The sequence below is a fragment of the Megascapheus bottae genome, chromosome 5 (assembly GCF_031878675.1).
Source record: "Megascapheus bottae isolate mThoBot1 chromosome 5, mThoBot2.hap1, whole genome shotgun sequence".
NCBI lineage: Eukaryota > Metazoa > Chordata > Mammalia > Rodentia > Geomyidae > Megascapheus > Megascapheus bottae.
Genome location: NC_143513.1, coordinates 78,361,486 through 78,377,614, shown reverse-complemented (window position 1 = coordinate 78,377,614; position 16,129 = coordinate 78,361,486). Strand labels below are relative to the sequence as shown.

Below are 16,129 nucleotides of genomic sequence, written 5' to 3'. Positions count from 1 at the left end.
AGACACAGACGTGCCAGGGAGAATGTCACAGCAGACTGTTTAATGGGAAGATACCAGGGGCTAAAGTAAGAAGCAAGATTGTCTATTAACATAAAAGTAGGGAGGACAGGGAGAGGTAGGTGCGGTCAGAGGTCAGAGTGGGCAGAGGGCGGCAGGGCCAATCCATGGGTTCGAGGTAGCCTTATTTTATATCACAAACCATAGCCAAACCTCCCAACCAGGAGATAGGCAGATTGGATCTCCAAAACCAGGAAGTGAGCACTGGGCCACGAGGTAGGCCTTTTACCCTTGATGTGACGTGCCCCACAATGAGAATGGTAGCATGGAGAAGGGTGGGGAGAACTAGAGCTCAAGTTCATGTGGTGAAATAATCAAGCTAGGTCAATTTAAGGGAAGATACATACAAAGTAATACAAGCAGCTCGAGCTTTAAGCAAAATAAAATTTTCTTCTAAGGAAAGGGCTGACTAGTGTATGATGCCTGATGACAAGTTGCTTAGAAAAAAATGTTACTTAGCATTCTTATTAGATTTCTTATATATATGCACAGGTATCTATATGTAGTGTGTATGAGCGCACGCACGTGCACACACACACACACACACACACACACACACGCTTATGCCAGTTCTAAAGCTTAAACTCAGTCCTGGGCACTAAACTGAGCTTTTCTTTCTTTCTACATGACCCTGTAGGACAGGATTAAAAAAGTACCATGGCTGAGGTTTTCTTGTTCACCAGATCCTGCCAGACCAGAAAGTATGGAATTTGGTCTCGGTAGCTGTTATTTCCTGGAGAGAAAATTAGATTCTTTATTTTATGGATGGTGGCAAGGTTGAAGGTTCCTTCAGCTGGCCATCTAACCCTAAAGAAGGGCAATCTCCTTTACGAAGTATAATTAGTTTACTCTTTCTTATCTTCACACTCAAGTTTTGTGCCTTTCCTTTAAGTCAAAAGAGAAAGAGGAGTAGTCTGAGTCTGTCCCATTTAGTCAATCACAGAAAAATAAATACACACAGACACACAGAAAGACAAAAGAGAAGATTCCTCCTGCAGGAGGCTAAAGGGAAAGTGGGACAGCCTTAAGGCTAACTGCGGGAGGGACCTGTCTCATCCTGCCAGAATTTCCAAGGGAATGAGGGGATTCCACGTCCCTCCAGATAAGGGAATTCCATATACCTCCAGAGGGTCTGGAACGTCTTCCATCGCGTCTACTTAAGTCTTCACGCCAACTTTTACATATACAGATATTGGGCCCAAGAAAGAGTAACAGAACAAAAGAAAGCAGACAATGAGACTCACAGATCAATCGTAGACTCTCTGGTTTGGGGGTCCTGTGTATAGGGGATCCCGGAAGAGCCCCAACTGTTATGCCCAGATTTCAGGGTCCCCAAAGACCACAAAAGAGCCCAATCCAATGTAAGAGCATGAGAGTCTTTATTGCAAGCTCGAGCCTGTGGTGACACAGAGAGCCCCAAGCCTAGGGTTACAGCATTTTTATACACTTCTTTGAGATGGGCAGGGACTTTGCTGATGGTTACATACTGTGGGAAATTGATAAAACAACTATAACACTTAAGTGGACTAGAACTTCAAAAGGGGCTGATATGGCTGACAAACTTCTTACTGATTTGTTAGCGCCACCTGGGGTGTCCCAGGAAGCTATATGCTTAACTGCAGGGGTCTACCCTAAGCAAACACCATCTGTGGTATCCTCCTGCCTTAGATAAACACACCTTTTCTCTATTTTCTGAACACTTTGCTTGTTTAGAGTTAGTTCAGAGTGACCTTCTGGCGGGGCCTGCTTAAAAATAACTTTTTACTGGAGTTCATCAAACTTCAAAATTAATTTAGGCCTCACACTACCTTCCTTCCTTCCTTCTTTCCTTCCTTTCTTTTTTCTTTTTTTTGCTGAAAGCTAGCACTCCACCATTTGAGCCAGAGCCCCGTTTGTGAAGTCTCCATGGTTAATTGGAGATGAGAGTCTCATGGAGTATTCTGGCTTCAAACTCAATTCTTAAGTCTCAGCCTCCTAAGCAGCTAAGATTACAAGATGAACCACTGAACTGACACCAGTTCATATGTTTTTCTATTAGAATGGAAATGTTTTGTGATTTTATTTCTTTCTGAGCCTCTCTTAATATGGTAAACATGCATAGAAGAGGTAGGTTTTCAAATTATTAGCAGGATTGACACTGAATTCTGAAGTTTTAGAACCCAGCTCTCGATATTTGAGTACACTTGAACAAGTGCTGGTTCAAGACCCTAGAATTCCATTTCATGTATTTCGTGTAATGAATGGCTGTAGTCTGTAACCAGCAGGTGTGGAGTCCTCCACCTGTGTGCTCCTGAAAATGTCTAAGCTCTTCAAGCTTCTACTGTCTCAACATGTAAAACCAATGCTTGGCAATGAGCTACCATGGATCATTGTTGTTATGATTAAGCTGGTGGAAATTTCTAGGATTCTTCAGCATGTATGAAATCAGTTTTCCTGAGGCTTAAGTGTGGGAATCCACACACAAATCCTAAGACAGCACCTGCCATGCCCCATATCTTCAGTGACCATTACGTCATGTCCTTTCACTTTTCCCCCCTAACAAGTACTCCTCTGTCCTTTAGGGGAAGCACAAACTACACGTGGACACTGGGATGGAAGGCAGCTGGTGTGGCCTTATTCCCGTTGGACAGCCTTGTAAGCAGGTGACCACCACAGGGCTCAAGTGGAACCTCAGTAAGTAAAAGCAATCCAGAAGGGGCATTTTTCTCTTCTGTACAAACCTAGTACTAAAATGGCGGTAGCCCAAAGTGAAACCTGAGAAGAAACCGCTGAACTCTTTTTCAACGTGCTTGAACCATTTTACACACAATCAACTTTCCCATGTTCCCTAGCTTCTCTACTTTCATCACAATATTTTTTGTGTTGTTTATTTTATTATTTTTTTTATTTATAGTAGCCTACTTTATGTAAGTGGTTTCTCATTGCATTCTAGTTTGTATTTTCTGGAAACAAATGATCTCTGATTGACTTTTTCTTTCTTCCTTGAAGAAAATTCCTTGAAGAAATTTCTCAAGATTTTTTTCCTATATTAATTGGGTTATTCTCTGTTTTACGCTGAGTTGTAAGAGTCCTGGCACTAAATCTTTCTAGGTATGACTTGCAAACATTTTCCCACACTTCTTGGTTCATATTTTCATCTCTCAAAACTTAAATGAATTACTTATGGTGCAGCCTAATTTTTTTATGTATCGTTCTTATATGTCATGTCTAAGGACTTTGCCCAACTTCCTTCAGAATTTTGTGTACTTGAAATATGTGTATACTGAAGTGGTAGCTGTTATAACTAAAGTTGCAAGTTCTTTTCCTAGGAAAACCTTTGAAGTATCATAGATTAGCTGCTTTTATTAAATATTAAAATGATTCCCAACTATTTTGAACCATATTAGATTTCAGTTATACAAGAACTGTCTAATCTGAAAAGAACAGAGAGCGAGAGGGATTTATTTATGAACTTAATGCTGATTCAAGGGGAAAAAAGAACAACACTACCACCAGACATGAAATGAGTTGACTCTAGTGTCTTTATGAATGACATTAATTTAATCAAAAAAAACAGCATTGATTGAATGCCAGGACCGTCCTCTGATTAGTCAGTACCTCTAAGGTGTTACAAGAAAAATATGGAACTGTGTCATCTTTTTTAACATATGAAACTCAAAGATTTCCACATGGAAATAAGTATTTTGAAGATGAAAGGGTTGTTTCTAAAGCTCTTTCTGTGAGCCGCCAAGGAAACAATTAGAGAAAACCTGGAGGTGTTTTGAGGCACATGTCTGGAGACTCATCAGAGTGAAAGGGCAATGAGAAGAATCTCCTCCTGTGCACAGTAGTGTCACACCTCTGAGGCGCTTTGGCTGACTCTGACATGAGCCATCTCCGATTAGCTTTTTTGAAAATTTTGTAGCCTAAAACAATGGCTGTGCTTTTTTTAATTCCCTTTTTTCCAAGGACCTAAACTGGACAGTGGTGACCTTTCTCCTGGACTTAGCAATGTATTCAGGGCTGACACCAGGAGGGAGGAGCAGAGGAGGACAAGCTACAGGAGCGACTGCCCAACTTCATCATAGGGAAGAGTCACAAGGACAAGACGTGATCCTTTGGATGCTGTAGAACATCCCTCCATAGTCCGTTCCTCACAGTAGTGTGCACACCCAAATCTGTCCAATAAAGGTTTGACTGGACAGGGGGTCTTTGGCATAATGAAGATAGGACTCTTAACCCTCCTTTTTCTCTATATATTTATGTTATCTAATTATGATATGCAAGCATTTTCACAGTATGCAAAGCAATAAAGTTGAAACCCAGCTAGTTATCAATTCTCTGTAATAAAACGTTTGTTCAAGAGATCATGTAACCAACTGACAATAGGAACTTATTGAGACATAATAAAAATAGATAGTAATGGTGCAGTGTGGGCTTGAAGGAAAATGGTAGATGTGTATCCTAGGCGAGCCTTTGCTTTACTCCATGCTACTACCTGGAAAAAGCAGGGTCCTGATACCAGTGTTATTTGATCCACTGTAGATTTAAACATTAGCTCAAGGGAGGAGAAAGGAGTAGCATGGTCAGAGGCTGCTGGCTTTTTGGATCAAAGACAGTAAGCAAGTGCTTGTGGGGAAATGTCATAACCTCCCCTCAATACGACCTGCTTGAAGATCTGATGGCAGAAGTTCTTAACATAGTGTGATTCCATCTGTGATCAATTTACAACCTCTCATATCCCAGCTTTTCTGAAGCAAATAAAGTTTGGGAGGAGAGTCATTAAGCTGTAGACACAAGGAAGAAACACAAGAAAGTAAACAGAAGGAAGAATATTAGTCTATGCTAGATTATGTCATTCTGAAGAATCCTCAAATACTTTGAAAATAACTTTTTCAGGCATATAAGACCAATGAACATACACTGTTACAAACTAGGATTATTTATGTTTCATTAACTCATCCCCAGTTCTGTTTTCTACATTTTACAATTAGAACCAGAAATGAATGATTGTTCTTCACCTAGTCAGTCCTTGCCCTTTTGAGATGTGGCTAGAACACAAAAAAACTAATAGTAATTCACTATTTGTCATAGCCATACTATTTTGTTTTCTGAAACCTCCCAACAATCTGACAACATGCATTTTTTATGGTTGATTCTGGGCATTTAAATATGAAAACAATTAACATGCATTTGTAGAGAATATGACAAATGGGAGTTTGTGTGCAGGCAAGTTTTTTATGGACCTGCACTCAGGAAAACCATTAGAACTCAGGTTCACCTCCCAAGTTGTTTAAACAAGTTGATTTCCCAGTATTTATGTGGGCAGCTTGACTGATGAGAATGGCTTCAGTGGAGCTCAGGAGTCCCTTTCTATTTTCCCTCCTCCAGGTTTCATTTTTGTGCTGATTCAGGTGTAGGCTCTGTGCATTCAGCCATCCAGTTAATATATCAAGACAAGGAAGCAATAACTTTGGTGATTATGTGAATTGTAGAGAAAGATTCAAGCGGTGTTGTGAATAAACTTTTACTATGGGAACAGCACACTGGGTATAATTTTCTTCTGGGCCCATGTAATCATATTTCGTATTCCAGAATAGCTTTTCATGCATCCTTGCCTATGTTTTCTCTATACTTATTCCTATGGCATCATGCTTCATATTGATGTGAAACATCATTATCTTCATCATACAGATGAGAAAACTGAAGCACAAGTTGCTAAATGAATTGTCCAAGTTTGTATTTCCTAGCTGGGTCCTTTGTGTGCAAAAAAAAAAAAAGATTTATCACTAGTTTTTGATGTAACTTATTTTCAAAAGCATTGTACATGGTGAATAGCCTATCTCAGTGTTCTTTTTCTAGATGATTTTTTTTCCTGAAATTGGGCAGCCTCTGAACGAAGGTGATAAACACCTTAGCAATTAAAACCATGTCATAAGCTTTCCATTATGTGAACTATGGGTGCTAGAATTTGTGCAGATTGCAGAAAATATAATTCAATGAAACTTTAGTTCACTGTGATAACTTATTTCTGGGTGATTATAAATCAAATGTTATCATTCATCATGGTTCTCAAGGAATTTATGGCAAGAATTCAAGTGGAAAAGATGCATTTGGCCTTCATGAAGAGGAATAAATACCTTCAACATGGTATTTGACTGCCTAAAGATTCAGAGGTTTAAAAAAAAAAGAAAAAGAGAAAGAATAAAAGTAGCAGGACCACGGTGGTTTTATTACATTATTGCAGGCAGGTCTTTCAGCAGTGATGAGCTACTTTGTTCTCTAAGTTGTCTGGAGGCCAAATTGTGAAGAATCTGAAAATCTTTCAAGAACAGTAGCTTTAAATTAAAACAAGGAAAAGTGAATCTAGGAAAATGCCCACTCTGCAGGAATAAGTAAAAAACATACCTACGAAAGAGCTTATATAAATATATCTATATACTCAAAGTTAATAATGAAGTTATAAATATCGGTATATTTACTTCAAGGGAAAACCAACATCAAGATTACTTGGAAAATAGGTAAAATTTTAAGTTAGTCAAGTGTACAATAAAACAACACAGTATTTTTTTCCTCTTCCAGAGAAGTTGCAGAAGCAAATTATCAAGAGAATATAAAGACCTCTGGCTTTGAGGAGATGTGGCTCAAGTGATAGGGCACCTGCTTCGCAAGTATGAGACTCTGAGTTCAAATTCTAGTACTTCCCCCTCCAAAAAAGGTGGGGGGAGGGAGAAAAATCTCTTTGAGAAGACTATCAAGCATCCAAAAATGAGAAAAATCAATGCTTTAAGTCTCTTCACAAAATAAATATTTAGAGACAAATGCATAGCCTACAACTTGTCTTCTCTGTATGTAATTTATATCCTGAGATTCCCTTTAAATATAGCAGAAAAAATTCACAAATATTTATGAGTTAAGATTACCATGAATTTCATTCTGACTCTAGGCACTAGGAAGTTACATGGATGCTTATCTGTACAAAGACAGGTGGTGATGGCTGAGATTTCTTTTAGTGGAAAACTGTGGCTATCAGAGTCACAGAAAGGCAGTTGAGTCTACATCATAAATGGCAGGGGCCTACGTTTCTAAGGAGACCTCCCTCTCCTCCTTAATGTCCTACACAGCAAGGGCAAATATAGAAAGAGGATCGGAGGGCCTTTGTGTGATAGCTGTCTGGAGTGGATGCTGGGCTGTGCCTTAGATGCCTTGTGAGATATAGTCGCTGTATGACCACATAATGCCCCTGCCATCCCTGGCTGAAGGTTGTCCTTCATCTTGAGGGACACAGCCAGTCCTGGACTGGGACATCATTTTGATTCCTCATCTACCCTAATATAAGATTGCAGCTCTGGTTGTAGTAGATCACTTTTTGAGGACTTATTGTGAGGTTGAGCTTTCCCAGCCACTGGAGGATCAACATTACTGTATCTTTTGTCTTATTTGTAAGTTTTATCTGTTTTGGAGAAGGCGGGGGGGGGGGGGAGCACAGAAAAGATGAGACAAAGGGTAAACAAATACAGCAGTGGTACTCATTCTAGACACTATGTTAAAAATGAACTATAAAACTTATGAGGGGTATTAGGAGGGGAAACAGAGAAAAATGAGGGAATCAATAACATTATTCAAAAAGAAATGCACTCATTTCCTCATTTACGTAACTAACTCCTCTGTACATCACCTGTATACACATATAAAGTGTGTTGATACCAAGCCACAGCATGAACTAATTGTTGACCATAAGTGAAAATTTTTCTGCTAGAGAATATAGCAGACAGAGTAGATTGGTACCACTGGTATATCCTAGCTCACAGATGTAATTAGACCTAAATGCCCTGCAGGCAAATACAAGTACTCATGATTTTGATTCTTCTTGTTCACTAAAGACAATGAAATTTCACTCTTCAAATAATACCTCTCACTTCTGACTCAGTAGTCTTCATTAGGTTGAAAGGAGGCTGTGGATGAGGGTCAGAACATGGGAACTGCACGTACTCCTGGCCTACTGGTGATACATTATATATCCATTATCTATACAGTCAGTGTGACTGATTTACCATTAATTACTCTGACAGTCATGAATTATGTAGAGTTTTGTAGTTCAAATTTTATAGTTAGCTGTGTTTTCTGTCTAATTTTCCTATGAATAAATGTTTACTAAATAAGGAATTAGCCACAGAAAAAAATAAGAATGAATCAACAGATTCATTCCACTTATACCTGAACCTTCCAGAACTCAAGAGAAATGCCATATCAGTTAATATTCACCAACAGATTAAAGAAAAAATTAAGACAAGTTACCTTGAAGTCAATACTTTTGGTTTTATCATTCCCATTCAGAAATTGCTCCCCTTGTTTGCTTGTTCTGATCTGTGTTCCTTCATTTTGTCTGTATGCTGTGTCCAAATGATCATATACCGACCTGTAGTTCTAAGTAAATGTCACTGCTTTTCAAACAAGTATTCTTTTAGCTGCCTTTCTGGCTTCAGCTGCATGGAAATTCCTGCAATATAATCTGCACAAGAGAGTAGAACTCCCACCTGCCTTATTTATAACCTCTCCCTACTTACCAAAAGAGAACCAGTTACAGAGTTGTGGAAACAGTTGTTGAATCAATGTTTAAGAACATGTCTGAATTATCATGATCAGGATACAAACACAAACCTGTTTAGTCCCACTCATTCCTCTCTCTGCTTTTTCCCCATCAGCAAACATCTTCACAGTGACTCAGACCATGAACCACATATGCCTTCTCCCTTTCTCTCCAATCCCCTCTAGTGTGAAGAACCTAGTTCTTCCCATTTCTGACATTCTGCAAAAGTATCCTAACAGATCACTTTGTTTAAGCATCTTGACTTTGTTGAAGCATCTTCAGAGTCTCTTTTGAAAGCTAAAGCAAAACCATGTCACTCTCTGGTATGGGGCCTTTTAATAACCAGACTAAAATTTATGGTACTGTCAATGAGTCATCAAGTCTAGCTTGAATCCCCTGGACTTTAGGCTGAGTTTCTTTCTGCTTAGAATACTGTTGCTCAGGACCTCTGGTGAACCGTGCACATTATCTTATTTGAGTGTCAGCTTAGGTGTTTCTTTCTGAGGACACTGTTTCTGGGGGTCTAGTCTAAATTAACATCCAGTCCTCCCTTCTCCACACAGGTCTCCCCAGCACATTACCCTTTTACTTTCTTCACTGCAGTCATGATGCTTTGAAAGCATCTTGATAAAGTATGCTTTAAGAGAGCAGTACTGCCAGTTCAGAGCTCCGTTCTTTCATCAAGAATGGCTCCTGCACAGAGTAAATGTTAAGAAAATGTTTGCTGAGTGACTGGGTTCCTTAGACAGATTCTGATGACACGCTGACTATGCAAAGAGTTACAAAGTTTGTCCCAAGGCAGACCAAATTCATTCTGATTGGGTTGGGTTCACATGACAAAGACTATAAGCAGATTATCAGGAAAGAATGGCTAGCTTATGCCATAACCATGTACTCCTCGAACTTGAATTGCATGATTAGGATTCTGAAGCTACTTTCTCCCAGGAAGAAATAATAGACCATATGATTCCAAGCAAGATGAGATAGACATGGGTCCTGGGGCATGGCTGAGAGACTTGTTGGAACCATAGAGACTTGGTTGAAACTATGACCAAAGGTTTAAGAATATAGATGAGAAGTGCAATAGACAACATTGAGATATATAACTCCTTTCTTCTTATAGTATAACTAGCTATGATATCCTATGAGAGATCTTAAAATGGAAGCTTTGAAAGGAACTCTGTTCTTCATGGTAATATAATGTGCTATACTTTTCCTTGATTTCAAGGATTTTTCACATCTGGGAAGCCCATCAGTGTGCAATCCATAATAAAACCAAATCCTTCATTCTCTTACATTCATTGTTTTTAGAGTTCAGTGTCACTGGTCCATTTATCTAATGTCCTGAAATCCACAACTTTAATTTTCTAAACCCCACTTGTTCCCTGCACTTCATCAAAGCAACAATTTTATCTTACAGATGTTCCCATACCTCCAACAGGATATAAACTTGCATTTATCTGAATTTTCAGAGTACTTCTTGGCTGTCACTTAAAGACTATTATAGCTTTAAATTGTAACATCTCCACATTCCTTAGATCTCTTTCCATTAAGTAGTTGTAATGTTTGGAATGAAGAAAGAGATGAGTTGTTTATCATTTCTTCCAGTTACTAAGCACTGACCTATGATTCACTTCTCTGAGTCTAAATTTTCTCTTCTCTAAAATTGAAATGATGAAAAGGAAATTATGTCATCAGATTATGGAGAATATCAACTGATATCTATCTATTTGCAGTTCTTGGTGGAACGAATAATCAGATATCGTCAACAGTAGTGATTTTTATTATCTTCAAAATATCAATCCCAAGAGAACTCAAGAGTAACACTTTTCAGCAACTTCCTGAGGTTCTAATTATGATGACATTCTTAAACTGTTGACTGTCATGGAGTCAATAAATAACTGTAGTATAGAAAATTCAGCTGTGAATTTAAGCCTATACCCTTAATTAAGAAAAAGTTAACAGTGGAAAATCACTTTTGAGGCTTATAAATAGGAAATTAGATTTCCTAATGGGTAATTTAAAATACTCTGGGAGCATAAATACACCTGGAGCACTCCATCTCTAAGTTGGTGACTCAGAGAACAAGGGCACAGAATCCTGAAATAAGCAACAGCAAATGGCCACTTAAGCTCTTAAAGAGCAAATTGTAGGAAATAAATTAATTCATTTAAATATGCATGAGCCTCTGGAGTGGCGAGGTACTGAGTGATTTTCTTTTGTTGTGTGTGCTCGGAAGTATTAATAATGGCTCACTTTTTACCTTATACCTTTGAGTGGAACAAATCCCAGAATCTTTTGCCTTTTTCAGTTGTTTCTAAAGCAATTTAGATAATACAACAGGAAGTTGTACTCAGAGTACATGTTGGCCTCATTGATTAGGAAATGTGGACAGTTAGTTTTTCATAGTTGGATCCCTGAGGGAATAGAAAATGGTTCTGATTACATTGTTGGAAAATGCTTTGAAGGCTGAATTTTTTTGTGAAATTTCTTGCAAACTTGATGATTTTTTTGCCTAAAATATGTGTTAAGATTGACCCACATTCTCTGATTTGGTGTGCTTATAGCAATTAAATTTCTAAGTATCCCTCTTTTAAGTAGATAGTAGACCATAGGGGGTGTTTGGAATATTTATCAGAATTATTACTCCATTATTTCTATCTCTCATCAGATTTTTAACTTTCATCTTGGGAAATACAGACACTAAAATCCTGTTATTTTATGTCCTCACATAGTTAAAACAAGTTTTATGGTTATATAATTGAATAAATAGAGAAAAAAGGGCCAGAGGGAAGAAGTAGTACATATCACAAGCCAACTATCAAAAAAAAGGACTGTGAGGCTTGAAGCTATATTCTGTCTGACATGTTAAAGGAAAAGGATTTAAGGAAGATGTGTTTTACCTAAAAACACTGATTGGTAGGGCAGCTTTCTTTTATCACAGAATTTCATTTTGATGCCAAGGCCGTGAAGGGGAGCTTCCAAGAACTGGAACTGAGGAGACCTGAACAAGGGGATGGATAAAGCTTAGGAAAGGATTTGGCAGCTTTGCCTGAAGACAAAAATAGCCATAAGTATTTCCAAGAACCATCAAAAGAGGAGGGCAATGATAGCAACTTGATTTTCTGAACATGGAAAGTTACTACATCTAAGTCTGTTATGATACTCATATATGTTGATGTTCATTTATTACAGTGATTTCTGTTTTGCCTAAGGACTATGAGTAGGATGAATTAAGATGAGTTTTCTTTTCTAAGTCTGGTAAGACACATAGTTTTTCAAGTGCTATATAACCTATAGATATATGTATATATCTCTGTGGATGAATATTTCTCTTGATGTCAGAAATTCATAATCTATCAGTTATATTTTTTTCCTTTTGGAAATTGAGAATGTGTCTAATTACAAGCAATCTTTGCTAGAAAGAAAAAAGAAAGGAAGGTAGGGAAGCAGGGAAGGAAGAAGCACATTCCCTTGCTTGCAAGGATGTATGCTAATAGGTTCAAGGACACAAATGATGTTGATGTGTGCCATGAATGGTTTGGGAAGAAAGAGATAGAGTACACAGTACCAGGGGTACAGTCAGATCTTGAAGAACCAGGTATACTGGAGAAGAAAGACAATGTATGTTCAACAGGTAGGAAAACTTTTTTATTATTAGCTTCAAGTTATTGTACAAAGGAGCTTGCCATTTAACAAAATAGTTTGTGAATAAAGTTCTTCTTGATTAGTGTCATCCCTTTCAACATTCTCACTCATCCCTCCCAACCCACCCCTTCCCTCAGTTTTCTTAATTTTGTAGGCTGTTCATTGAATTCTTGACTTCTCTTTATACATTTGCTCCTCACTCCATGACCTCATTCCCACCTCTTTCAAGTACATGTTTCCTATTGTTCCTTTTGTTGAACTTTGCTTTGCCTTTCTAAAGAACTATTTGAGTTCTTCTTGAACCTGCCATATTTAAGTTTAATCCATTTGTATCCACTTTCATACCATCTAAACATTTTTTATTTATTACTTTGTAAGCTATTTCTAGCTTCTAAATATATGGGAAAACATGCAACTTTTGTCTCTCTGTGCCTGAATTACTTCACATATTTTTTTCCAAACCTTTCCATTTCCTTACAAATGGTATAGTATCACTTTTTCTAATGGATGAGTAAAATTTGATTGTAAATATATACCACATTTTCTTGATCCAGTCATCAATTGAGGAGTATCTGGACTGATTCTATACCTTAACTCTGGTAAATAGTGTTGCAATGAACATGGTTGTGCTGGTGTCTTTGCTATGACCTTGTTTATGTTCTATTAGATAAATGCCCAGGAATAGAATTGCTAGATTATAGAGTCATTCTGTTTAGTTTTCTTTTTTGTTTGTTTGGGGTTTTGGGGGGGGAGGTTAAAACTTTATTTTATTTTTTACTGTCAAAGTATAGAGGGGTTACAGTTACATTCGCCAGGTAGTAGATGCATTACTTCTCACACATTGATAACCCCTTCTCATGTTTTTGTCCCCATTTCCCTCCCCCTACCCCTGTTCTTTTTTTTTTTAATAAAGTTCCCTTTTGATACATCTTTGCCAGCATGTTACTGTTTGTTTTCTTGATTAAATCCCTTGGAACAAGGCTGAAGTAGAATCATTTGATCTGATTAGCATTTCTGTTACATTTTCTTTATGCAGGGCATTTCTTCATGTGTCTCTTGGTCATTTTTCTTCTTTCTCTGAGAAATCTCTCTTTACTTCATTAGTCCATTTATTAACTGGGTTATTGGATCAAGGGTTTAATTTTTTAAGGTCTGGATAGTATGCCTTTGTATGACATTTAGCTGCCTCCTATTCCTTAGACTATCTTCTTAGATTTGCCTTTAAGTTTGATACAATGTCATTTATCAAAGCGTTGATTTGTTGTGTTTATGATCTTTAAACTCAGAAATTTCCTATATGTACCTATGAGTCCTAATGTCTCTCCATCTTCTTTCTATAATAGTTTCATGGTTTCAGGTCTAGCATTGAGGTCTCCAATCCATTTTGAATTGATGCTGGTACAGGTGATAAGTAAGGATCTAGTTTCAGTTTTCTGCATGTGGCAGTCCAACTTTCCCAGCACCATTTCCAGCCTATATTTTTTTCACTCCCTTATCATATATTAGATTGTTATTGGAGTGTGTATTTATTTCCAGGCCTTCTGTTGCATTCTATTGGTCCTCTGGCCTATTTTTATGCCAATACCAAGCTGTTTTCATTACTATAACTCTGCAGTAGAGTTTGTAGTAGTTTTACCTGCTGAGAATTGCTTTGGCTATTCAAGATCTTTTGTGGTTCCATTTATATTTTTTATTTATTTTTATTTCATTGAAGAACATTAGGATTTTGATGGATATTAAATTTACTTTTTAGTTACAATGGTGAAATTTTTTCAACAGAAGAGTGAAATTATCACTTTGGGGTTTTAATACCAATGACTGGAATTGTATGGGTTGTGTTAGAGAAAACACTGTAAATAGAATACTTTTTCTTCTGTGAAATTAGACTTAGGAGATAAAAACCTTCTTTCAGTGATCTGAGTAAACACTTAAAAGAAGCCTTTCTCACTCCACAAAGATAACATCTGTTGAACACATTTTTTAAAGATAGAGGTTGCCTTTGTTATAACAATTCTATTCAGTTTTCAAAATTCCAAATTCACCTTCTGTGTCAGCTTGTCTAAAGGACAGTCTTCCCTTCAGGTTATGAGTTACAGTATTACTTTATTCTCTCTACTCTTTGAGCGATGAAGCAGACTCATTTCTAAAATTATTTTTTCCTATTAATCTCACCACTGATCACTTGTATATAAGAAAAGGTATGGGCCGGGAGTTTGACTTGCCTAGCATGCATGAAGACCCTCGGTTCTTCCTTGGGTTCAATTCCTCGGTACCACATACATAGAAAAAAGCTGGAAGTGGTGCTGAGGCTCAAGTGGTAGAGCTCTAGCCTTAAGAAAGTCTAAGAACATTGCTCAGGCCCTGAAGTCAAGCCCAGGACTGACCAAAAAAAAAAAGCCGGGAGTTTGGCCTAGTGGTAGAGTGCTTGCCTAGCATGCACAAAGACCTGGTTTTGATTCCTCAGTACCACATACATAGAAAAAAGCCAGAAGTAGTGCTGAGGCTCAAGTGGTAGAGCTCTACCCTTGAGAAAGTCCAAGGATAGTGCTCATGTCTGAGCTCAAGCCCAGGACTGGCAAAAGAAAAAAAGAAAATGTATGGTTTGTGAATGTGGTCTGACTTTGTGGTAGAGTACTTGCCTAGCATGCATGAAGCCCTAGGTTCCAATCCTCAGGACCACATAAACAGAAAAAGGTAGATGTGGCATTGTGGCTAAAGTGCTGGAGTGCTAGCTTTGAGCAAAAAGAAGTTCAGGAACAGTGCCCAGGCCCTGAGTTGAAGCCCCCAGGACTGGCAAAAAATATAAATAAGTAAATAAATAAGGAAGAAAATATATAAAGTCCAAATGTGTATCATTTCAATTGTATCCTCTCTAGCTACTCTTTCACTCTATGTGTCCCCCCGCTGCCTGTTGGTTACAGAATTCAAATGCATGACCTACACAAAATAAATAGGTTAATATGTTCTTATATAAAACTAACCATTGATACTTCTTTAAGAGCATATACCCTGTAATAAATTGGAAAGCTAGATCATCAAGAACTTCAGTATGAAGCATTGTTCCACACATCTCCACATTGCTAGTGATTAAATCATTTTCTTAATGTCTCTTTGAGATATTTTCCTAATCAATGAACATGAGCCATCATCAAAACTAGAACTCCTAATTCTGAGCCAAAACAGTTGGAGGCCAACCAAATCAGGACCTTTAATAAGGATTCTAAGGAAAAACTATCAATCATACATTTTCTCTCTGTAGTTGTGCATATATTATTGAAATTTTTTAAGTTTTTATTAAAAAGCCTTGTAAGAAATTTGAATGGTGTGCATATTAGCATGTAGTACTATCTAATCAAAATGTTATTTCTGAGGGTTAATCAGCTAATATATTCATAATTTTAATCTTGCTAACAACTCCGAAATTGTGTGATAATTGCTTTAGAATTAGAGTCTGTATTTTGTACATTGGTAACATGTTTCCAATCACCAGCCAATGTAATAACAATAATAAATTATACTTCTATCTTAGTTAAGATTATGATGGACAGCTATAGTAGCATATTTTCACCAGAACTGAATATCAACACTTTTCCCATAACATTCAATTTTTGTGAAGTTTTTGGAGATTTAAAGCCACCTTTAACATTTCACTAGTTCAAGGCCTAAAAATGATTTTGTTTTAAATTTGTGACTAAGAAAGTTTTCTTGGTATCATTATTTTCTTAAGTAGATTGCCCAACAATAATGCTTTGTAAACCACTTGAAAGCCAAAAACTTGGCCCTGTAGCTTTCCCCACATCTACAGTGGGCATCTGATTACATAACCACAGGGGCCTCAGACAATCCATTCTGTTG

The 16,129-nt window shown here is 37.5% G+C and overlaps 1 protein-coding gene across 1 annotated transcript in view; it reads left to right on the top strand.

The window, feature by feature from the left end:
• Positions 1-16,129, top strand: part of Tpk1 (thiamin pyrophosphokinase 1) — a 257,784-nt gene that overhangs the window by 196,651 nt on the left and 45,004 nt on the right. The window contains exon 8 of the mRNA XM_090333457.1: positions 2,619-2,730. Coding sequence (XP_090189583.1) covers positions 2,619-2,730 — 112 coding nt within the window. The remainder of the gene's footprint in view (positions 1-2,618; positions 2,731-16,129) is intronic.